Raw genomic sequence first — 24,370 nt, forward strand, 5'->3', positions numbered from 1 at the left:
TACTTTAGACATCCGTTTCCCTGTCCATACGACCCCCATAGCTGTACAGTATCCTTTTTCATTATTTATTTTAAATATGACACTTATGCATTTCTGGTTAGGTGCTAACTGCATTTCATTGTTTTTGCACAATGGCAATAAGGTTAAATCTAAACTAATCAAATGTGGGCCTCCATCAAGCTGTTGCCACAAAACTGAAAGTATACAATTGATAGAATGACTTTGTTTCCTCTTTCCTACACTGAAACTAAGGGGCCTGAACCTGTTTCAGTATGACGGTGTCAACACAACATTGCTTGCCGTGACTGAGCATTGACTGAGTCTCAGGACTTTTCTCTTCATCTCATTAATGCATAATGCTTGATAGGAAATTCCCAAAGCCAAATACAAAAATCTAGTGGGAAGCCTTCACAATGGAGAAGAAGCTGTTATCGGTCTTTTGGGTGTTGTAGTGTATGCAAATTAGAACTACTGTTGTGAGAGAGTTGTGAGTTTACAATGTTATACAAATATACTGTAGACTAAGCCATTTAATCAGTAAAAAAGATCTACATGAAACCTAAAAATCCTCAAAATATGATAAAGTTGATATAAACTATAAATAATCTGACCATGTTATTATTCTAGAAGGTATTTATAATAATTTCATATTCTAACAGATAATATTGTATGTTTATGTTTTTACATCCAGATCAAGACCATATTATGATGGGTAAAAGTGAAACACATAATAGCACATATGTATTCATCTATACAAACATAACAAAGAAAAATCTATAGAATTTTATTCTCCTGATTATAATTTATATTTATATATGTCTGTAGTGGTGTATAATGTAACTGACTATATACCTGATGTACCTGATGAACCAAGCCTTGTATCTCACACCCACCACAGGGGGGAGTTAACACACAAGTATTTTTTTTTTAATTGACTGTGGGCAGTTTTATTTTATGCTCTGTGAGAAACTACGTATTGCTGTCAGATATTAGATGGGTAAATTCTATTGCACTGGGTCTTGCTTCATAACTGAGTAAAAGCATCGGATCCAATCAAGTTTTAAATAAAATTTCGTATTGGACGATGAACTGGAAATCAACCAAATTAGGATGAGATTTGTTGTCCACCAACTTCTTAAAATAAATCAACATTCAGCTTCCAAAACTGTACACATATGTTCAACCTTGTTCAACCAATTAATCGATTATAAAGGCTAAATTTCCATATAATTTGAAATTCACCATTCTACAGTGAGAAGGATTGTCATCCAGCAAATTCAGCCGAAATTCATAACATTTAATGCAAGGCAAACAATCAAAAACACCTACAGGCTACAACACGTGTCCTACAGGTCTCTTTAAGTACATTAAATATTTAGGTTCACGAGAGCAAAATCAGATAATGATTGAACAAGTAAAAACAAAAAAGAAACCAGAAACATGCTTTCGTTTTCCAAAATTGCTTCTGAGCAAACCACAATACTTGTGGAACAATATTATTTTGACTGATGAGACCAAGGTGGAGATGTTTGGACATGCACAGCACTATGTTTGACCACAAACACCCCATACAAACCGTCAAGCCTAGGGGTGGGCTGATGATTTGAGCTTGTTTTGCAGCCATAAGACCTGCAGTCATTGATACAACCATTAGCTCCACTTTCTAGCAAAATATTCTTGAGGAAAAATTGAAACTTTCTGTTTAGCAGCTTAGGCACACCAGCAAATGGCTAAATAACATCTGAATGACCTCAACCAGTAGAGATGCATTGGAGGTATCAATGGTGAAACAATGATGAACAATGGTTTGAAAGATTGACGAGTTCCTAGAAAATATTTATTTATTCATTTATTGTTATTTTTTTAATCAAGTAATTGTTGCTAAACTTGGATCTACATGTTACTGTACGGCTCTACTTATTTTTTCCCAATTGGCTTTTAATGTTGGTTTATATTGGAAAAAATGACATGTTGAAATCTGTTGTTTTATTATTGTTGTCATTTAATGTTTCTTTTAAATACTTGTATTAATTAATTCAATATTTTTTTTTATGAAAGTGACAGCGGCAGAGTGAAAACATCCTGCAAACAGATCAAGAGCTTCACTTTATTTTTTTCTCAAACATCAAAGTGAAGAAAATTTGTGATCTTTGTGACTCTAATTGTGGCCTGATTGTAGGTAAAAGTTGGGTTTGTTTTACGGTTTCAGAAACTGCTGATCTAGGATTTTCTCACACATTTTATATAGTTTACATCGCATGATTTGAAAAGTAAAAAGCATTCAGTTTCGTCGGTGGAAAAACATTAATGTTAAGAGATGTTAGAGGAAAAAGGCCAGATTGGCTTAAGCTGCCAGGAAAATGTACACTTCCTAAGCACTTTATTAGGAATACTATAATAATACTTTGCATTTGCTCTCAAAACAGCTGAATTCTTCACGGCATGGATTCCACAAGATGATGGAAATATTCCTTCCCCAAAATTCGGGTCTATATTAACATGACTGCATCATGCAATTCGTACAGATTTTCAGGTGCACTTTTATGTGTGACTCTCCTCTTTTACCATATCCCAAAGATGTTATATTGGATTCCGATCTGGTGCCTGCAGAGATCACTGAGGAACACTGAACTCATTGTCTTGTTCATAAAACCAGTTTGAGATGACTTGCTTAAAATGCTCAAATAGTCTGTGGCATTAAAGCAATGATTGTTTGGCATTAATGTGTCCAAAGTGTGCCAAGAAAATATTCCCCACCCTTACACCACTTTTCACAAGCAAAGACTGTTTACACAAGGCAGGTTCATGCTTTTGGCTCAGAAACTGGGCTCTACAATCTGATCTTTCCTGACATAAATTGAACCTGACTTGGTCTTCTACTGTTGTGTCTCAATGTATATACTTTTTGACTTATAGTATTCTTAGTATGTAACCTAGTGAACCTGTATTTATTGATTTATTATATCAAAGCTTTCTGAAAGTTACTTCTGATCAGCAAATCTGCAGAATACCTATCATTTAAACGGTAAATCTTTACCGTTAAAGCTCAAATATGCAAAAATTCAGAAGTCCTACCAGTAGATTTGAGCCAAGGAATTAAATATTAATATATTAAACATTACTTTTCATCACAGTACTGGTTGTCTTTACTCTTCTAGTCCTGTATACTGTAATAATTTATAATCCTTGTTTCTGCTTGCACCCAGAAGACGATGGGTTCCCTTTTACGTTTGATTCTTCCCAATGTTTCATCCTCATATTTTCTTGTTTTTCCTTACAACCTAAACCCCAATAAGGCAGGGTTTTGTGCTGTAAAAAAATAAAAACCCCAGAAACAAAGATAAATACAATACAAATTCTAATCCACTAATCCAATACTGATTTCAGTAAAGCAAATGACCGTTTTTTTTCCAAAAATGTACACTTTATTTAAGCAAATGCCAAAAAAAGAACAATGTATGTACAATACTTAAACGACTATCCTCTTTGGTCTCAACCGTGATTTTAAATGGAAAAAAGCATGGAAAAGGAGCAGAACCAGGCATACAAAGCATATACAATATACATAGCAGAAGAATAGCAAATTAGATGGCAACAAAAAAACAATCCAGTTACCATTTGACATCTGCTGAGCATCACACACATATATATATATATATATCAAACACATATCAACAAAGAACTAGCATGAATTGAATACAAATTGTTTTTAAACAAATTGTGAAAGAACACATTAAAAACACAAGATTAGGCTGTAATTCAACTCCTAGTACTGCAATGAGTTTCCAGAGATTAGCAAATCTGTCATATTCCTACTAACTACCTAATGTCAAGTTATTACCATTCTTTGCTCATACATCAGATTAAATATATGAAGTCCACAGCTGCACCTTGAAGCTCTACAGACTAAAAGTGAATCACTAGTACAGTTAGAAAGCATTTTGCAGGTATTTTTATATACTTTTTTTCCCTATTCATACATTAGCAGAGTTGTGAAATCAGGGTAGTAAATTTATATGACATATTTGACATGACATATATTTATATAACACGCTGTTATCCAATGGTAAGTGAAATCCTATCAAACAAATAAAACGAATAAAATATGTTAATCTAAATCAGAGTTTTTATCCAAAAAGGGACTGAATTCAAATAAAACACTATTGGGTATAAATTAAACAAATGTATTACAGGAAACACATCAGTAATGTAGATATGGTCAATATAGTGTTTTCAGTGAAATTTTAAAACAGACCAAAGATGGAGCATTTAGCATTTACATTTGTCCTTTTTAGGGTTTTAATGGTTTAACTCAACATAATTTTGCCAATCTATAAAAATTTCTATTTTAAATGTAGCATTGAGCATATTGTAACATCTTAATGGAGCTTTCGAGTCTCATGCCAAGGAAATCTGGACACTGGGAATGGACTTGCGAGCTTATTTTAACTTCCAAACTAGTTTATCTTGATGAAAATCCAAGTGCTGAATGAACCAAAAAAGAAAACATACTGTAGTCACATGTATATGTGGATCACAGATGTGAAAAAAAAAAAAAAAAAAAAAAAAGGAAGCAAAATCTCTCCAAAAAACCAAATGGCAGGACAAGCTTCTTATCCAAAACCACAAATGGAGTCACAGTTTACAGACTAGTGTTGAGGTAAATTGACATTAACTAAATAAATGTGTTCAATAAACAACAAAAAAGCCAACTATTATGTATGTCAAATGCACAAAATAATTAAACAGCAAAGTAATTAACATTTAGACTTTGAACAAGTTTGTTCCACAGTTGATCCTCAGTGCAGGAGATTCACAATTATACAACACACATCATTTATTAAATCTCCCACTTGTATGGAGGATGGCAATATACATTACACACTGGATCAGATATTGGTTTATTAACCAAATGAGATGGTCTCCTTTTAGCTTCCCAAACGTTTCCGTAGTTTGCAATACAGACTACTACAGTATTGCCTCCTTTCCTAGAAAACAAAAAAGTTATTCAAACAATGACTCTTCTGGGACAATCATACTGAATGCCACTAAAACCAAATCCGCCAGAGTAAATAGTTTTTAAAGTATTTAATATAGAGAATTCTATGCATCTACAAAGCTAAGCAGTGTATCAGTAACAGAAGAAGTACCAGGATGCTAACAAGCCTGAAGGAAACACTCACCTTCTTACTCTGAATGTATCCTTTGGTTTTAAACATCAGCTTTTAGAGTTTCCTCCAGTTTCTTGCTTTCCTCCACTGTGCCATTCTCTTTTTCTCCTGTTTTCCAGGTGCCTTCCCTAAATAGAGACCAAAAGTGCATATTTCAAACTTTAATCCTTATAACCCTGGGATTTGTCTATACATATCTTTGAGATACATGTGTGGTGGCCTGGGAAACCCTGTCACATGACAGAGTGTACAGTGTATTGACTTCCCATGGAAAGTTTGCAATGTTCCAACAGACAGAAGTCAACAGACACAATACTGAATTAGAAGAAATGGCAACCTGGTTGGACAAATATATAGTAGGGATTGCAGAAGACTTGACCCTCTAAATTATTACTGGTGTATCAGTTGTTAAAAGAGGTCATGTAATTTGTTGACCCGAGGCACCTTTAGCCGTTTGGTTACATCTTTCACTAAAGACATTAACTCCTATAGGCAGTGTAGAGCCTCCTATGTGGTAGGTAGGTAGGTGGATGGATGGATGGATGGATGGATGGATGGATGGATGGATAGATAGATAGATAGATAGATAGATAGATAGATAGATAGATAGATAGATAGATAGATAGATAGATAGATAGATAGATGGATACATCTGGAAGAAAATTCAAGTATCCAGTAGCAACAAACCGAGAAATAAGTTTATCAACTCCAGACCACAGATGATTCTTTATGTTCAGGTGGCGCTATTTCTTTATGGAACATAGCTACTCCAACAACTTGATCAAAGTGTGGCATTTACTGCATGAAGAATTCACAGTTATCTGGCAAAGTTTATGACATGGCCATTGTGTTTGTTAACATGACTCTTTATCTGATGTTACCTTTGTAGCCAGAGAAAACAGTTAGAAGCAAAGCCTAAATTCAGGTTGATTTCCAGGCTCCCACACACATATGTTGTACTACATTCATTTTGATGATCATCAGTACAAACAATATTTATATAAATAGTCATCAGGAACCTTTACATGCTTGGGGATATTTGTTAGGGCACGGTAGTAATCATGATATATGATATGAAATTGAATGAAATTTCAGTTTAATAGATAAATCAAGGTTTGAGTCAAGGTTAGCTGTGAACTATGTTGTTACCTGGTTCTCTTCATGTAGACCCAGTAGGCCAGACCCAGAATGACAGCAGCCACGATCAGGCCTATGACGACCCCTAATACTACATGTGTCTTTTCTTTAGAGTCTTCTGTCTGCTCTGCTGTGCAAAAAGGATCAATTGCATTAAAACACTTAATAAAAAAAAAATCAAATTTGATAATATCCTTATTACTTTAGTCACATGGTTTTAAAAATCTGCACATTTCCTCTAATGCTGTACAAATGATGTTTCTTGTGATGTTCTAAGCTAATATGTTAGTCATTAATTCAGATAAAGCTTTAAGTGGCTAGTATATCCGCAATTTCCTGTTTTTTTTCTAATCAGTGAAGATCTGCTAGAGGTCAGTTTGCACAACATACACTATTTGATGACACAAGAGTATTCATGAAACTTTGTGAACTCACCCCTTTTGTCCACTGTTGAATCTTCCGGCACTGTAACCGGATAAAAAGTATGATTTGTGTGGATTTTCAAATGTTTGTGGACAGTACATTGAAAGTGTAAGCACAATACTCATATTAACACATAGCCTATAGTGTGTATAGTGTGTACACACTATAGGCTATGTGTTAATATGAGTATTTTGCTTACACTTTCAATATATATATATAGAAACTATACAGTGTATATCGAATAATATTTAAAATAGAATTTAACCTAGCAGAACATGCTCCAATATACTGATTAATAATGCATTTATTCGCTATACACTTCTTGGAAATACTGTTGACATAGCCACTATTTTTAGAAGCAGCCAACTAGGGATCACACCGAGAACCTTGGAGCTGTGAGGTGGCAATACCACCCAATATGCCAGTTAATGCCAAATGATTATTTATGTTATATTATATATAGTTGAAATAAAATGATCAGCAATTATTAGTGAAAAGGCATTAAGTGAAAAACATCCATAATGCTGTCGACAGAAATATACTTACAGGTGGAAATTTCTATGCTCTTCGTGACGGTGCCTAGCTCATTAGAAACTGTGCAGTTGATTGTGAAATTGCCTGTTGGAATCAATGTGAGATTGTATGTGATTGCTCCGTTCACATAGGAACTCTCTGAGACCTGCAATCAAAAAACACAGACATACATTACACCATGCATACTTTAGCACTGAGATGGAACTACATTTGATCAGGCTAGGTTAATAATACAGCATAATGGTTGGGCAAAGTAGGTATGTAATGGACAGTTCTGAAACGGTTGCTGCTTCGGTTTGTTAACGTCTAGGTGTGCTTTCACTATGCACCACTTAAGGGCAGTATAGTACTATGTCCTACTTTACTTCAACTTGATCCACTAACAGCTTCATGGAGTGTGTTCTAGTGACAATCTCAGAGCTCCAGATTCACAACTCAGTTCGATCAATTGTGTAGCGACAACCTATAACACTGAGGGGCGAAGTAGCAGGAAGAAACACTGTTCCTTGATCACATTTATTGATGAGATGACATTCATGTTGTACAGACTGATGAAAACCACAAACTCATAAACAAAAAAGCATACGATGATGCAAAGTCGTGGCCTAATGGTCTCGAGCCGGCCACGACTGAGGTGCCCTTGAGCAAGGCACCGAACCCCCCAACTGCTCCCCGGGCGCCACAGCATAAATGGCTGCCCACTGCGCTGGGTGTGTTCACGGTTTGTGTGTTCACTGCTGTGTGTGCACTTTGGATGGGTCAAATGCAGAGAACAAAATGCAGAGAACGAATTCTGAGTATGGGTCACCGTATTTAGCCATATGTTTTTGATTATTATAGAATTATTATTAATAATTATTATAGAAAACACTGAAACGCACTTGTTGACTGATTATGTTGAAGTCTATGTGAAAATCACATTAAAATACACCAATAAAGGTTACGGTCAACAGAAAGTAAGCTTTCCCGCTTACTTCCCCCCTACCAAACAGGAAATGAAGTGAGATACTTATACACTTGAACCCCATTGAAGCTCCATGACCCAGAAATGTATTCATAAAATAAAGTCAAACATATAGTGCAAACATAATAAAGTCAAACATATAATGCACTTACAAATTGTATAGGTGAAAATGTGCCTGTGCATCAAAAAGACACTACATTATCACTTTAATGGAAGTTGAAATAATGGTGTTATAATTGTAGTATTTGACATGATATAACATGTTGGAATACCCAGTTTTTGGTAATGTAGGTAAATTAATCAAAAATCTACCTTACTCATTAACTACACATTGACTAATTTTGTGTTGTTTAATATATTGTAGCTATCTACAATATGTTCTTAATTTGTTTTGTCATACATCATGCCAGCTGCAGTCTTTAATAAAATTGGAGGTTCATGGTTCCGTGCTTACGTTAGTGCCGTTGATGCTCCACTGCACGGTGGGTTTAGGTGAACCTTCAGCTTTGCAGCTCAGAAGCTTGGCTCCATTACTTTGTGACTTAGTCAGCTTAGTGATAACTGGAGCACCTACAAGTACAAGAAGTCATCAACAGTCATCAACTATACAACATTACTTTACTTTAAAGATCTTTATGAGGTGAGCTCAGTGACACAGCTGACACAGGCTCACCTGCTTTTGTTTGGTGTCTGTTATTACTGTTAAAAAAAGATCTCAAAATCATTTTTATTGTATTTTGTAATGTTCACTTTACAGTGGTAAATAACAGTAAGATCATCTTTACAATATGAACATACAGTAGGGTCCAAATGTCTGCTAGTACCACTAGTATTAATACCATTTCAATTTAACACAGAGGTTTTTTGTGTAATGTCCATAGGAGCTGACACAGACTCCATGAATTTGTGTAAAACATCATGCTCCAATCCAGATCAAATCCATTGGCGTGTCACTTGAACAATGGAAGGGATAAGACTCACAGAAACTCTGGAACAGGGTCAATTACACAAACATACTTGTGTTTAAATAGTGAAATTGTGCAACCTACTGAATATTTAGTTTTAATTCTTAGACTTTTTGGACACCACTACATCTATGCAGTGGACCCTACTATATGCATACAGCTTAAGTGGAAGGATGATTTATATGAGGATGATATGTGCTAATAGGGTGTTATTGTTAGATTAATATTAGTGCACACTTACCTCGGATCTCCAACTCAAATGATGCTTTTTTGACAATTCCTTCCAAGGAAACCACACACTCGTACACTCCAGAGTCTGAGAACTTCAGCTTGTCAAACTTGGGCTTACCGCTCAGTTTTACGTTGTCCTGTAACAGCAGTAGTTGTTAGAAACAACAAAGCTGATTACAAATAAAAATAATATGCAAAACTGTCATTCTTTGATTTACCTTTGTCCATGACACTTGTGTACCTTTATAGGGGTCTACATCTAATGTTGCCTCAAAGCTCTCAGACAAAAGTTTAACAATCTTTCCTTTGGTGACGTTGGTGATGTCCAAGTCTAAAGCAAAACAAGGCATGAAGAAAAATCTTAGCTTTTCCGTATTTTATTGGTCTTGTCCATTTCATCACTCATAGCAGATCTCTAATTTAATTAGTACTTTCCATAAAAGTGGGCAAGACAACAAAGCTGTATTCACATCACAAACCGTTTACCTTTTTTTGTAAAAAAGACTTAAACAATCCCACATGCACACATTTTCCATAACAGTGAACAAAGACAAATACTTTCTACAGAATAGCTCATTCCTGCTGAACAACCATCATTTAAAAACAGACTTGCAGACTTCCTGGATGTGTGAATGCGGAAGAGATACCAGCACTTATATGTTCATGCACAGTGAAGTGTGTAAAAAACACATCTTTCAATCTACTTGTTATTAAGATGACTGCTTTCCCATGTATGAGATATGATGATTCTGATCTTGGCCCACACATTACAGTGGCTCACATGTGATCTAGAACAATCCAAACAACTTACACACTACGGTAAAACTGGCAGAGCCTGCCTTTGCTTCGTCGTCCACCAGGGAGCACTTATATTCTCCGCTGTCGGCCCGGGTGACGTTGGGGAAGGTGTAATTGTCCGAGTTGTCAGTGGTCACCTTCTTTCCCTGCACATTTAAATGGAAGCACATTTATTGGGTTTCAGCACAGAGCTCACCATTCCTGAGACTTTATAAATTATTAACAGGATTCTGTCACACCTTTTATGCAAAAATATGTCTGTGTAATAACCATGCTATTTACATACAGCTAACATTAAAATATTGTTTAATTCAATATAAAATATATAAAGCATCTGCTTTGACCTTAAGTGGCGAAATCTTAAAATATTTGAAAGAACTAAATAATTGGATTAACATGCAACAGTTTCTTTCATCAGAAGTTCAAGACTTATAATTTTACTTAGAATAAAGGAAAACAATAACAGGGTTAGAAAACAAAAGATTGTGAATGCCTTGATGGTGCAAATAAGTAGATCTGTTGGACCAAAACAAGTGGTATTTGTTCCTATGTCTTTTTCTTACAACAGAACTTAGATTGCCCTGTAAGGGTTGGCTACTGGAGAAAATGGAAAGGAAAATGGGACATATGGACAGTATTCTGCCTGTTTTCTATTCCTAATAGACGTTGCATTGTTGAGTAATACCTTAGTATGTATAAATTATGCAGTAGCCCATATGACCATCAAAAGCTGCTTGACATTAAAAGAGTGAACTCGGTATAAAAAGAGCCAGACGTGCTCTACTTACCTTGATATAAAAGTTGTACTTGGTCGGTGGGGGGTTCCCATCAGCTGCACATTTCAGGGTCACGCTGGCTCCCTCCTTTATCGGGAGTGCAGCCACAACCTGGAGGGTGACCTTTTCACTAGGGTCTGTGCAGGAAAGAGGTGTGAATGCGAGGGATTAGCTCATATGGAGGGCTACAGACGGGGCAAACAGATCAAGCCACTAAGCAGATGGTCATAATGAGCCATTGAGAGGTTCTCAGTCTGAAGAACAGAGGTTTTTTCCCGAGTGAGGAGAGCTTTTGAGAGTAGCAGCAGGAATAGGCTGGCTGTAATCATGCCCTGAGGCACCCAACAAAAAAAAGCCCTATTCAAGCTTCAACATCACTGCTCTGTGTATTACTGAAAGCAGTTTATCCAGTCAGTAAACGCTGATATTCCAGTGTGAGCGGGAATTGATTGACTTGTATATAAAATATTATAGATAATATATAATTAATCTGAGTAGTTTGTATATTAACAACGGAACAAAGGTGAGGATAGAGACTTACAGTGAATGACGAAGGTCATAGGAGCAGACACGAGGTCCGAAGCGAGGCTCTTATGCTTGACGGCACAAGTGAACTTGGAATTCATATCTGCCTTCGTAGCTGAATATTGCAGCTTGGAGGATGTAGTCCAGAGGCCAGTGACTTTGTCTTTCGGTGCATCCTCTGTGATGGCGATCACTGAAATGATAAATAACAATTTTAATAATCATATTTCTTAAACCTTATTTGTCACATGGACCTGAGATGATTCATACCTTTGTCAGTTTCTACCAGTATAACATTGTCCTTCAGCCAGACAATGTGAGCTGCTGGACTAGCATCTTTAGTAGTACATTCTGCCAGCTGAAAAATATAAAAACAAACGTTTAGCAATACTAATACATTTCCAATGTATCCTGCCTACACTAATTAATCACAAAAGAGCAACTCATAGATACCATTCATACTTTTTGTTTAAAATATTCCATCGATACTGAACTTTAACATTAAATTGAGTCGAAAATTAGAAGTAAATAAGATGTTTAGTTGTACTGTGTCTTCAGACAGCCACAGCTGTTTATTAAAAGAAACAGGGTAAGGAGTGGGGGGAGAGAGAGAGAGAGAGAGAGAGAGAGAGAGAGAGAGAGAGAGAGAGAGAGAGGAGAGAGAGGGAGAGGGAGAGAGAATGAGCATATCTGATGTCCGTCCAATCGACTTGTTTTAATTTCACATGGACATGGACATAGTTGTTAGAGCTTTAACCAAGAAATGACCAAAAAATAGTGCATTAAGCTGTAAATGTCATACTAATGTGTTTCAATGCTGAACCTGTAGATAAAAATTCAGAAGAAGATAAGAGTCTAGTCAATAGACAAACTCTAGTCTGCTACAACAAATAATTATCAAGTACAGAACAATTGTAGGACTCCACCCTCTTTCACAACCCACACAAACTATTCTGGTTTAACTGTTTTCAGGAAAAAGCCAAACATCCAGCAAAATCGTAAGCTAATGTAATTCTGCTCCAGGCTTCTGGGTGGATGCTGTTATTAAGTCTATTTGTGTATAGTTATTGAGTATATCTGTATAATGCCACACCTTTAGAGGAATAAAACAAACTTAAGTGCATGTAGTTTATGACATACCGTTGTTAGATTGCCAAGCGCTAACACTTTGGCTTGATTTGTGATTGTGGGTGGAGACGGAGCCTCTGCAGGACAAGAGTGGTATATATCATTTAATAAACATATGATTACTTCAGCATGATGTGTAGTGTTCAGTGTTATTCGAGAATACACTTACTCTCGATTGTCACATCAACTGGATGCTCATATATATCCACTCCTGTCACCACCATACAGGTAAATGTCCTCTGATCAGCCATTTTGGCCTGGGAAATTTTTAGGTTGAGGTCCTTTGTGAGGACAAGTCTGCCCTGGTACTCTGCAACTGGGGCAAACGAGGCATTCTGTGTATTTGATTTTGTCAGAAGATGAACGTCGGTGCCGCCCGCATTGTCCTGTGAAGCAGAATTTTGCATTTCTTAGCATAGCTATAATCATACGTGTGCTTATGATCGAGTGACTCAGAGGTTGCAAACGCGCAAACTTGCACGCAATGCTGCTAACTGCTAGGTGCAGGTCATACCAGCAATATTTACACGGGGACAGTTCTTTGTTTTAAAATTGGATTACGCAAATGGTTAACTTAAATTTCTGTGTGGAATTTTAAAATAGTTTTCTAGAGTTCTGGACCGTAGTCTTCCTCTCAAATGCCATACTTTACAAAATAAAAGCAATGCATTTTAAAAATTTTAATTAAAAATGTTCATTTTTAAATGAGAAGAAGGCAAAGATTTAAATAACAACAGTCCTAGGAACCCTTTTGTTTTGAATTTATGTTCACTGCAAATTTCTCAGTTGGAACGAGAAAAGTTCTATGTCATGAGTTGTCTTAGTATTAGTAATATAAATTCAGCACACATTAATGTTACAGGTAGAAATAAAATTCATCATGGGGTTGTGTGTGCAATTCACTTCTTACATGCTTTCGGAATGCAAGCGTAATATTTTTATATTTATTACTATTTTCTCTACAAAGTACTCTATATTTCTAGCTCACTAAAGTCATTTTATTGTAGCAACATGCATATAAAATCTAGTCCTTGGGATTAAGGCATGAAAGAACTCATTCATCTTGTTCATGCTTTTAGGTGGATCCCATCTGATTAATTCATTCATGTTATAATTATATATTTAATATTGACCTGAAATGGATTTTTTCAATGTACAATGTATAAAAAATGTGCTATGTTGAACAATTATGGTTACAGTAAATAATCAGCATATGATACACGACGATAGTCCGTACATGCAAGTCTGTAGGCTGTGTCAGTGGTCTCAATACCTCTGTGTGCGGTTTCTTACATTCACTTAACCCAACCATATCTGTTCTTAGAATAATTCTCCATCTATTACTTATGGTTTCTGCTTCTATATCTACTTCTAATAAATTTATATCTGAAAGATCCTTTTATCTGAGCTGATCCATTCAAATTTAACCCACAACCAGGTTACAATCACATGACTTCATTTTTTTATTTTTTGAATGACTAATCCCGATGAAGATAAACTATGACTAAATATTGGAATATACTTACATATTTCCATTTAGCTATCAGGATGTCCTCTACTTTGATGTCTCCTTTGTTGCAAGGCAGCTCAACAGTTTCACCATATTTGCCCACCACGGCTACGTTTGCACTCACTGAAAAAAAAGAAGAAGAAGAAACACTTATAGGATGCTTGGGGACACAGTAAGTTTATTTCATTTACCAAAACCATCTATTGTAATAGGTGACATAAATAAACAGTATCAAATATTTCAATTGTATCGGATTTCTAGCATCAAAAGACGTAAGCTTTAATTTCTCCTATAAAATTTGAATCCTGCTGGATGACGTTGAATGTCCTCGCCTGCTTGTCAGGCAAAGCAGTCAGATATTTTGAATATTCAAATAAAGTCAAATGATATCATGGCTTTGAAATAAATGCACAGCTCATGTTCTCCACCTAGACAACACCCCAGGGTTGAGGTTGTTGTGGCTTTGTGTAGAATCGTCGAGTAAGTAAGCAACATACTTAGGCTGAATATATTCAGCTAGACAGTTTGTTGTGGGTGCGATTTATTTGTTCTGGATGCTATATATACAACCGAAGCTCGTTGGAGAACTGTTTTGTTTCACATCTGCAAAAACAACCCAGTTGAATTATTATCTATCAAAAATATGAGAGAATAGAACTGCATGGTTGTAAAATCTCATTTAAATAGCAGAGAAGAGATGTGTTTGCTAGCTACTTGTAACTTTTGTAGAACTATGACACTCACTTCTTTCAGCCCATTTTTGTGTTAAACTTCCAAAGAATAAATATTAGTTCTATGTTAAGAAAGTTATGAATACCTGCATTGGCTAAGTCAGAAACCATCTGTCTAGTTTATTAAGGTAAACATCTGTAGATGTATCAGTCAACAATATCAACAATAAACTTTTATTGTTATGTAATTAATCTGCTTTGTGTTTATGTTACGGTTGTATTGGATCCATCTGGATGGAGCCGTGCTATGAATCTTAGCTGTTTGCAGTTACATAGAAATAGCTGGTTAGCCAGAATTCAAATAAAGATAAGACGTAACTGTGTGCCTCACTGCTGACAGGAGGAAAGTTTAATTGCAGTGGGGAAATTATACTTCATTACACCGCATTGAAGACACTCACTTAGCAATTAACCAAACATTAATTCTGAATATTAGAATTCTATAATAAGCCAGAAGGGTCATCCTTAAATCTGGCTGGTGTTGAGTTTATTAAGCACAGATAATTGTAAACACCTATTTAATGCATAGATTAAATGTACACGATATGATTATGGACAAGCAACGCTTTAGTACATCACATAATACGTTATCCTATACTATACGTGAATATCCTTCCACCCTCCATGACCTGATGCCATATCAATCCCAGCCTTGATCTCTTTTACATTCCACTAGATAATTCAATTCAATTCAATTCAATTCGTTTATTTGTATAGCGCTTTTTAAAACATAAAAACCATTTCACTAGATAGATCAGTAGTAAATGTTCTGACGCCTCTAAAGTATTTCAGGCACAATGTCTTTGAATAGTTCAGTGTCTGACTCCTTCCATCCATTTACAGCATGTCCTCCCAAACCTTACCCTGTCCTACGTGCATCAATTATATAACAGTAGTTACATAACAGCAGCCAAACCTGCCAAACTATCCCATAATAACCAGAGGTTGATGCAAGGATATACGTTATGTTTTCTTAAAGATTTGGCCATTTTCTAATGATTATAACAAGTCCAAGCCATTGAGTCTATTTTATGAAGTAACTTAACCATCCCAAATGATGCTTTTTTTAAACAAAGGTAGAGGTACCGAATATAAGGGAAATAATTGCACAGAATATAAAAATATATAATGAGTATTAATAATAGGACAAAAAACGGTTTAAAAGCCTCAGATTTGACTACAGGGATGCTTTAAGAAAATAAAAAATGTCTTTACTTGAGTGGTTCATTTTCTCAGCACAAGACGGCAGCCAATCAGGAGAAATAGAGAGAGAGAGAGAGAGAGAGAGAGAGAGAGAGAGAGAGAGAGAGAGAGAGAGAGAGAGAGAGAGAGAGAGAGAGAGAAAGAAAAACCCAGTTGATTTTGCTAAAGCAATAATAACAACCAGGAAGTAGGCATCTAGTTGCTTTGTGCAGGTGTATTTCTATATATTTTAGGCTTCACACTTCACACAAATATTCTATATTATATACCTCTATTGGCATGTATATTTCATATGCTGATCTGTGTTCTTTAGTGGAAAGAGACTGACACATTAATCTTATATTATCTATCAAGTTAGAGTTAGAGGGTTGGTTAGAGAAATCTAATTTCAGGGTTCTACTTAACCAAATTTAGTCTGCATGCCTGTGTCTAAATTCATCAAGGACTCTGTGCACACAGATGCAGTCGCCTGTCATACCTGTCAGCAGATGCCTCCGTTGTAGTTTTACGACCTGACCAGACTTGTTGTAAGACAGATCTTTGTCTCTACATGCGCAATTTTTAAAAAATGCACAACAACAAAAAAAGGAAGAGATAACATATTTACTTTGCTTTCTAGACTTTATCAGTTAAACCATCTTGCAAGACAACATTGACAAGACAAAAATTTTAAATGTTCGCGCAAAGGTTTTCTTAGTAATCACATGAAAGCCATGTTGACGTTAGAAGCTTCTGGTGTTTTTGCTCAGATCTGATCTCTGTCTCGCCGGTTCAGATTCGTAAACAATAGCTACCCCATATCCAAAAGCATATCAAAAGCAATCTTGCTCTGTTCGCATGGATCCCAAACCAAAACCGAAAACGTAGTGGACAACAAATAATTGTAAGTACACAGCATGTCAGCCGTTTTGGAACAGGTTAAGAAGGTCAGTGGAAATATTCAGCTCTGTGAGTCACACTCAAGGTAACCAACTTGGTAATGAATGTGCTCTAGGACTTAGAAATGCCATAGCAACACAGGTGGTGTATAGATAGATCTGAAATTTTTATCTTCACTTCACGATATTTTAATAAGATTAAGCTTTTTAACTTTTTTTAATCTGATCTTTTCTGTTTTCGTCTTTTTCAGGCCATAGCTTGAAGGTATGAGGGCAAAATCGGTAAAAGACATCTCATTTGGCCCAAATTTCTAAGCAGCAGCTGTGTATCTTATACAAATGTTTATGACGGCTTTTATGTTCCTTGGACGCCACAGGCACTGCTGCCTTAAAAACCTCCTCTTCATCTAATCTCACTCGACAAAGAGGACACGCCGTAACACCTACATTAGGGAAGTGAACACCAGATGAGCACACAAAGTCAGACCGGCGAGTGTGCTGTGCTGATTCCTCCGAGCTGATGACTGTGGGCCAGGTGAAGTAAACAAATCCACCCCATCCCCCATGTTCAATCTTCTTTTGTAAGCAAGTGCTTTGTTTAAACATTACGCTCACAGATCACTCATCTGTTGCCAGAGGATCACACAATGCTTATTTACTTTTGTCATAGTTATAGTTAACCGAACCTGTACTATACTTTCATACAGCTGTACCTAAATCACATGTTAAATGATCTGGAAATATTAATAATTGTATAATATAATGTAACAGTAATTGTATAACAGTGCTTTATTACTTCACCGGTACATAAATGTACTTTTTTTGATCTAGCGATTTATTGAAGCGATGGAGCTAAAATTAGCTAATAAAATTAGAAATTTTATGTAAATAATCATTTTGATTGGATACTGATTAATATATACATTAACGGGACAGCTCTTATGCATATTGGTATAATTTCCTGTCTTTCAAAAATAGATTTTTTTTATTAAAAGTTTTTGGGTCAATGTAGATAAATGTGGGATCTTTTATGGAAGCAAGCACAACAGAATGTGGTAAGAAAAATAAACATATTGGCATGAACAAGCAAAGCTAGCGCTAGGGCTAGGGCTCGCAGCCAGTTCACACAGTCTGTCACTGACAGTCTCATTAGTTTAGTCAGAGAGAAACGCCCAGCAGATCTGAGCTTCGTTTGGGCTGATATTTTACGTCCCAGTTTGCTGATGAATACGAACGTGCAAGTATAGTACAGTGGCACAATCAAATCAAAGTAGAGATGACACAAAAGTACAGATGACAGAACCATAGCTTGTTTTTTTCTAGTTTAATAGAAAAAGGTTACAACTGATCTGCTTACTATTTTTATTTTAATGGGTGGAAACCTATAGATTATAGATTTGAAACACCTATAAGTGTGTGTGTGTGTGTGTTATTATACCATTGAGGCCCTGTGTTAAACTACGTCATGCTTTCTCCATCGTGTCTAATATCATGATCAGTCGCCACACTGCATTAAATCATATTGCATTAAATCATAAACATTTGCTTCTAGGCCGTAATCGGCTCGTACTAAGAGGGAGGGATCGCTTTTAAGAAGAAGCGTTCACTAACTGTTAACTATTAACCTTTAGGATGAGGCCGTTTAGTAAGGCTGTGTCTTGGATAAATAGAGGGCACCATTTACTAAAGCCAATAGGCGGAAATTGATTTTGAGCCCATGTTTCTTTCCCAAATGTCTTCCTGTCAATCTAATGAGCAAGTGCCATTATAGCTTTCTGAAACTGCCATAAAGCCTGTCAGTGAATGTCTGCATCAGGCCTAAGCTACATAAAAACAAAAGTAATTTTGCAGGTTAAGAGATAAGTGCACTCCGGAATCACATCCATTAAGTGCTAAATTATGAATTTGATGGGAGACGACCCCCGGGTCCGGAATGCATTAAAAATCCAACAATGTCTCCCAGTAATGAGCAGTCATTAAAAACCAGAGATAGAAAATATACTTGGCTCCTGGTGACTACATCGGCTTGTTCGCAATGGCTACTGCATCAAAAAAAAAAAAATAAAAATAATAATAATAAAAAAAAAATTTCAGCGTTGTTTTTATCTACACTTCGAATGCATTCACACTTAGCACATTTGAATGGCCAAGGCCTGCAGGCCTGCACGTGTTCATACTATCAGCATTTGCATGTAGGACATTAGGCCATTCAGAACTGATGCCAAAACATGAAGGTCAGCTTACTTGTTTTTTTAGAAGGACTTTCTTTTCTAAAAGAGATGGTCAGTAGTGTGAAAGAATAAATATGTTGTGGAAATACACAACAGCACACAAAGATCATCCGGGTAGAATGGAAAAGTAACAATGGTGTTCACATTATGGCTTTTTGTGCTTCATGGTATCTCGACATACCTTTATTCTTACCTTCACATTGGCACGTGCTTCAGTGGTAATGCATAACAAAAATCCTTCAACATGACTTAAAGTATGTCACCTGAGAACGTCTCGGTTTGTATGCTGTGCATTCAATTCACATTCCTGCTTGTTCAGTGGCCTGTCCGGAACAAGAAGTCACAGGTCATGCAGGTCTTAACCTGCCCTCTACACCATGATCTACCCTGCCTTTAGGATTCGCCCTGCAGCATAAATCCCAGCTACCATATTAACGCTGGCGCACCAGCTTGTTTAGTTAAAATAGACCTATGATGTGCTTTATGCACTTTATTTCCTACTGGTTTATTCATAACATTTCATTAAGCAGACATGATTCAACTTGAGTTCACCTTGATTACAATATTGTAAATGAATAACGTTTTTATAGTCGACTCTTGACCCCATGTAAGGAAAAACAGTCAGGAAATATGCTGTTCAAACTGTGTTCTTTGGCCTAACCCAGACGCTAAGAGACAATTGAAATGCTGGAAAAAAGAGACTTTCAAACATCCTACTGTACGCTATGGAAGTGCACACCTGGAACAGGTGTGTCTGCTCGAAATTGCTGAGGCAATCTGTGGTGGCTTGTACGCTCAAAGCAAAGCAACATCAAAGTTTGCCTCAATGAAAGATCACCCCACCTGAAACCTATTCTTTTTTTTTTTGACCAACTGCAAGCAACCCATGTCCCATATTTACATGTTTGCCTTCAGTTCATTGTTGATTCTTTAAAGAAGTATAGAGCTGTATCATGTTGTACTTTAAAGGACATTAGAAACATGGCAGCGATGCCAAGAGCCACACTTCTAGACCGATTACAGCTATCAATATTGATGTACAAGTGGGCTGTTTTGGTAAGTGGTGTTGGGTGAACGTTTGCCTTTATATAAAGCAACGTGTTTATTTCTCCAAACCAGTTGAACAGGAAGTAGCTTGCTTAGTTAAACACTGTGGTGGCTCAGGTTTTTTTTTTTTTTTCATTTAAGATTCTAGCCCGAGAGCTCAGTTTGACAGATTTATAGACGTTAGTCTAGAAACTATTACGTTGCATATCTCATTTAATTTGGGTGCACAAAGATAAAAGGGTGCAGTCAATAAAGAATTATTAAAAAATACAAATAAAAAATTTATTTGTGACTGGTACAAAAACATCTTCAGGAATCTGAAGAAAAAAAAAGACTTTTTTTTGTACCTCTATGCACGGAAAATAATTTCTAAGACAAAATATCAACAGCCATCAGAAGAGGCTCTTGAAGATTACTTTAGGATAAGAAAAAGATATTCTCTGTCATATATTACTGTAAGAAATGGCTTTATTTTCTAAACCCTGACACACCCTGAGTGGGATTATGAGCTCTCAAAATCGTACCAAAGCCCCTTTGTGTTCAGCAGCTAAACAAAGGCACTAAATAAACATATATTAAGATGATTATATGAAAGACAATGGGAATAGATCTCACTCTCTTTCTCCACCTAATCAGAAAAAGGCACAGTAAGACACGTGGACTAAGCACTTTTTGGATAACACCAAATTACTGTAAATAAGAATGGACAAATCTGCTCCCATCACTTCACTCTCACAAAATGTAAATGGACCTGATGGCATATTTCAGCTTGCAGCTGCATGAAGGGTAGTCATTCATATGAGACCGGGCTCCTCAAATAAAGGACACAGAACAGATAAGACCCTCTCCATGGGGGTGTATGCACTTGTGTTAAATTCAAGAGAACTCCTCACTAGCAGATATATGCACCGGTTAAGAGAAACCCAACAGACAATGTAGCCAGTAGGGGTAAAGTGCATAACAAAAGGAAGGGAAAAACTTGACTCATTGTCCAAAACAGGGTGGACCTCAAGGAGCACTGGAGCTTCTAGAAAGCACCTTACGCGCATTTCAATAGGAATGCATTGCAAGAGCGTCAGTGCTGTTCTTCTATCGGTCGTAAAAAACAACAGGTTACCTCCTTTTCGAATGCAGAAAGAACTGTTCTCTTGTTTTGTCTGATAACATATAATGTAGCTCTGAAGAATACCCGCACTTCTAGGGAATAACTCAGAAATATTGCCTTGAAGAGGCTGTAAAGTTCTCGCTGCATTTTATTTAACATATCTCTCATATCTCTCGTCAATAGCTGAAATAGCTTAACGCAGATCTTCTAACGCACCATAAATTTAATTTTGTGATGTGGGCCACAATTGTTTAAAGAAATGAAATCAACTGATCCAAGCACAGAATTAAAGAAACATTAAAAAAATTCTTAATCACAATTAAATATCTGAACAAGTTTCCTGCGAACACACAAAGATGTGTACATAAGACTCGGTTTCAGAAGGGGATGTTCGAATGAAAGCCAACTAAGAGAATCCCACCAGCTAAACAAGTCAGACCAGGTGTGACTCTGCCAGCAGTGTGTACGTGTGTGTGCCTGCGCATTTGTGTGTTTGTGTGTATGTGACCGGAGGGGGTGGGGGAAAACAGGAGCGCTAAAGGAACAAAAACCAGATGCCTCACTAAGGCTACTTTTCTGTGACTCCTTCAATGGCCATTAAGCCCTATTTGTTCTGGAGGGAAAGTGCTGTAGTCCTTAAAGAAAGGCTTTCAAAGTTAAAAGAATACGATTAAAAATAAGCATCAAAAAGAAGGAACACTGGCCCTGGAGGAAGGTTATTTTATTCCACTGTGAACTGCATCAGCTATATATGGTCAAAATGATAATAAAATCCCCTTTACTCTTGACTTAAAACTCAAATATATATAAATAGATAATCAGGTTATATGCCTATAACTGTAAAATGATAATAGAAAAGTGTTTGGCATTTGCAAGATGTTGGCACTTCTTTATCAGATTAAGTTCAAAAGTGCCTCATTTGCCGCTTCGAAAGCGCTGCTGCCTGTTGGACCTGAAAAAGCACTGAGGTCACACGTGTTCATACTGCGTCTTTGCAGGACAAACTGTCAATCTTTCAGCACAAGGCACATTGTTATCAAACAGACATCTTCCTGCGCCTGTATCAGTACTAAATGAGCAACAGTCCTGTCTGTTAAAATACACGGCAAGTGCTATACTCATGAAGCCTCGGTTTCTGACGCAGAACACAGATGACGAAGATGTACAACTGAATATTCAGAACACATGCTGTTCTCAGCATGATACATTTCATCACCTGGTGAAGGCTGCATTCACATGCAAGCCTGAGGGAAAGAAACCAACGCCTTTCACCCCAACCCCCACTTCACACTATCTTACCGTCTTACTCACAAGTATGCATACACAAATTCGTTAAAAAACAAAACAAAGAATAAAACACTTAAAAATTGTACAAATTAAAAAACTGCATGTTAGACAATGTATAATCTGCCCTGCAACATGTGCAGACTTTTCCTCAGATTTTAAATGAGCAATCAATGAGCACACTCCCCACAGCCAAACTCCACAAGACAGTTTTCAGTTAAGCTTTATCACTTAGCTTGATCTCTTATCAGAACAAGCAAAGCAAGATATATCCTAAAACCCCAACACTACAGGGGTATACAGAGGATTTGTCACATATACAGAGGATTTATCTACAGCTTACATTAGGGATTATACCATCCATATATACCATCCATATATATCCATATACTCCCCTTACATTAACACTACCAGTTAATTCAGTGCTGCAAGAATAAATTTATTACTGAGTTCATTCAGAATTCTAATTCTGTGATAATTCAGTTCTAAGGATTACTTTATAATCCTAAAAAGTTAATAAAGTAACACTTAATTCAGTACTTTTACTGTAAGGACTACTTTATAACCCCAAAGAGTTAATTCAGTACTGTTACTGTAAGGGCTTCTGTAGTCCTAGGAGTTAATTCAGAGATTTAAGATTTAATTCAATATTGTAAGGACTACTTTATAACCCTAAAGAGATAATTCAGGACTTTTACTGTAAGGACTACTTTATAACCAAAGAGTTAATTCAGTACTGTTACTGTAAGATCTTATGTAGTCCTAGGAGGAGTTTATTCAGAGATGTAAGAGTTAATTCAGTATAAGGACTGGATAGTTATTAATAGACTAAAAGTTTACTAAACATTATGCTCTGCTCATTATGCTTTCTCGTTGATCTTTTTTACTTATTGATTCAGTATCAGTTCCTTACAAAACTTACTTACTTCTAAACTTAAAATGAGTATATATATATTTTGGAGTATAGACTACTGCATAAAGGACATTACCTTGGTCCAGTAGGGATATGAAGAGGACCCACGCAGAAAAGACAGTCGCATGCATTCTTGAAAAACAATCAGTGCTGTTCCCCTTGAACAAAAAAAACAACTTTCTGAAATAAGTCCTGAAGCGTTTGTGCTCGACTCGAACAGCGTGATACACAACGAGCTCCCAATTCAAACTGGTACCGCGTGCGCTTCGTGTTCAATCCTCTGCAGTCCGGAGCGCGCGCCACTCAAAACACGCCTTAGGTCTGTTCATGACACACACACAAGAAATCCTTCTCTCCGCCCACAATTTAGACAACATATTCAAACTAGCTGGATATTTAGTATGGCCGCCCTTTGTAGAAGATTTCTTTTTTAAGAGACTTTTTTAAGTCTTCATAACTAACTGTAGGTTAGGACACAACACTAGGCGTTTCTATTCTATGGTCTATATAATTTGTTTAGTGTTTAATTTCATTATGACTAAAAAACTAACTAACTGGAGTATCATGACTGCTAATAATGTTTATGTTCAAATGTTGTGGCATTCTTTACATGATCTACATATCTATCCCTATACTAAATCTATCTATCTATCTATCTATCTATCTATCTATCTATCTATCTATCTATCTATCTATCTATCTATCTATCTATCTATCTATCTATCTATCTATCTATCTATCATAAGGCATTATACCAAATTAACATTACCATAAACAGTGCTATCTATTGTTTCTTATAACAGTATAACATTATAC

At 36.4% G+C, this 24,370-nt stretch overlaps 1 protein-coding gene across 2 annotated transcripts; it reads right to left on the minus strand.

The window, feature by feature from the left end:
- Nucleotides 1-3,402: 3,402 nt before the first annotated feature.
- On the minus strand, nt 3,403-23,879 carry alcamb (activated leukocyte cell adhesion molecule b). 2 transcript variants are annotated; one of them, XM_027173975.2, is made up of 16 exons: nt 23,631-23,879; nt 14,179-14,285; nt 12,822-13,038; nt 12,665-12,729; nt 11,795-11,882; nt 11,541-11,717; nt 11,012-11,136; nt 10,237-10,369; nt 9,644-9,756; nt 9,436-9,562; nt 8,684-8,799; nt 7,278-7,410; nt 6,744-6,773; nt 6,321-6,438; nt 5,184-5,299; nt 3,403-4,988 (listed from the first exon to the last, which is right to left on the minus strand). In XM_027173975.2, exons 1-15 carry the CDS (start codon nt 23,683-23,685, stop codon nt 5,212-5,214), a joined length of 1,692 nt encoding a protein of 563 aa, XP_027029776.2. In that variant the 5' UTR covers nt 23,686-23,879; the 3' UTR covers nt 3,403-4,988; nt 5,184-5,211. The 2 variants fall into 2 exon arrangements, with proteins under 2 accessions (XP_027029776.2, XP_027029777.2); XM_027173976.2 differs by having other exon boundaries at nt 6,321-6,435; nt 23,631-23,878.
- Nucleotides 23,880-24,370: the final 491 nt, after the last annotated feature.

Source organism: Tachysurus fulvidraco, chromosome 11 (assembly GCF_022655615.1).
Source record: "Tachysurus fulvidraco isolate hzauxx_2018 chromosome 11, HZAU_PFXX_2.0, whole genome shotgun sequence".
Classification (NCBI taxonomy): domain Eukaryota; kingdom Metazoa; phylum Chordata; class Actinopteri; order Siluriformes; family Bagridae; genus Tachysurus; species Tachysurus fulvidraco.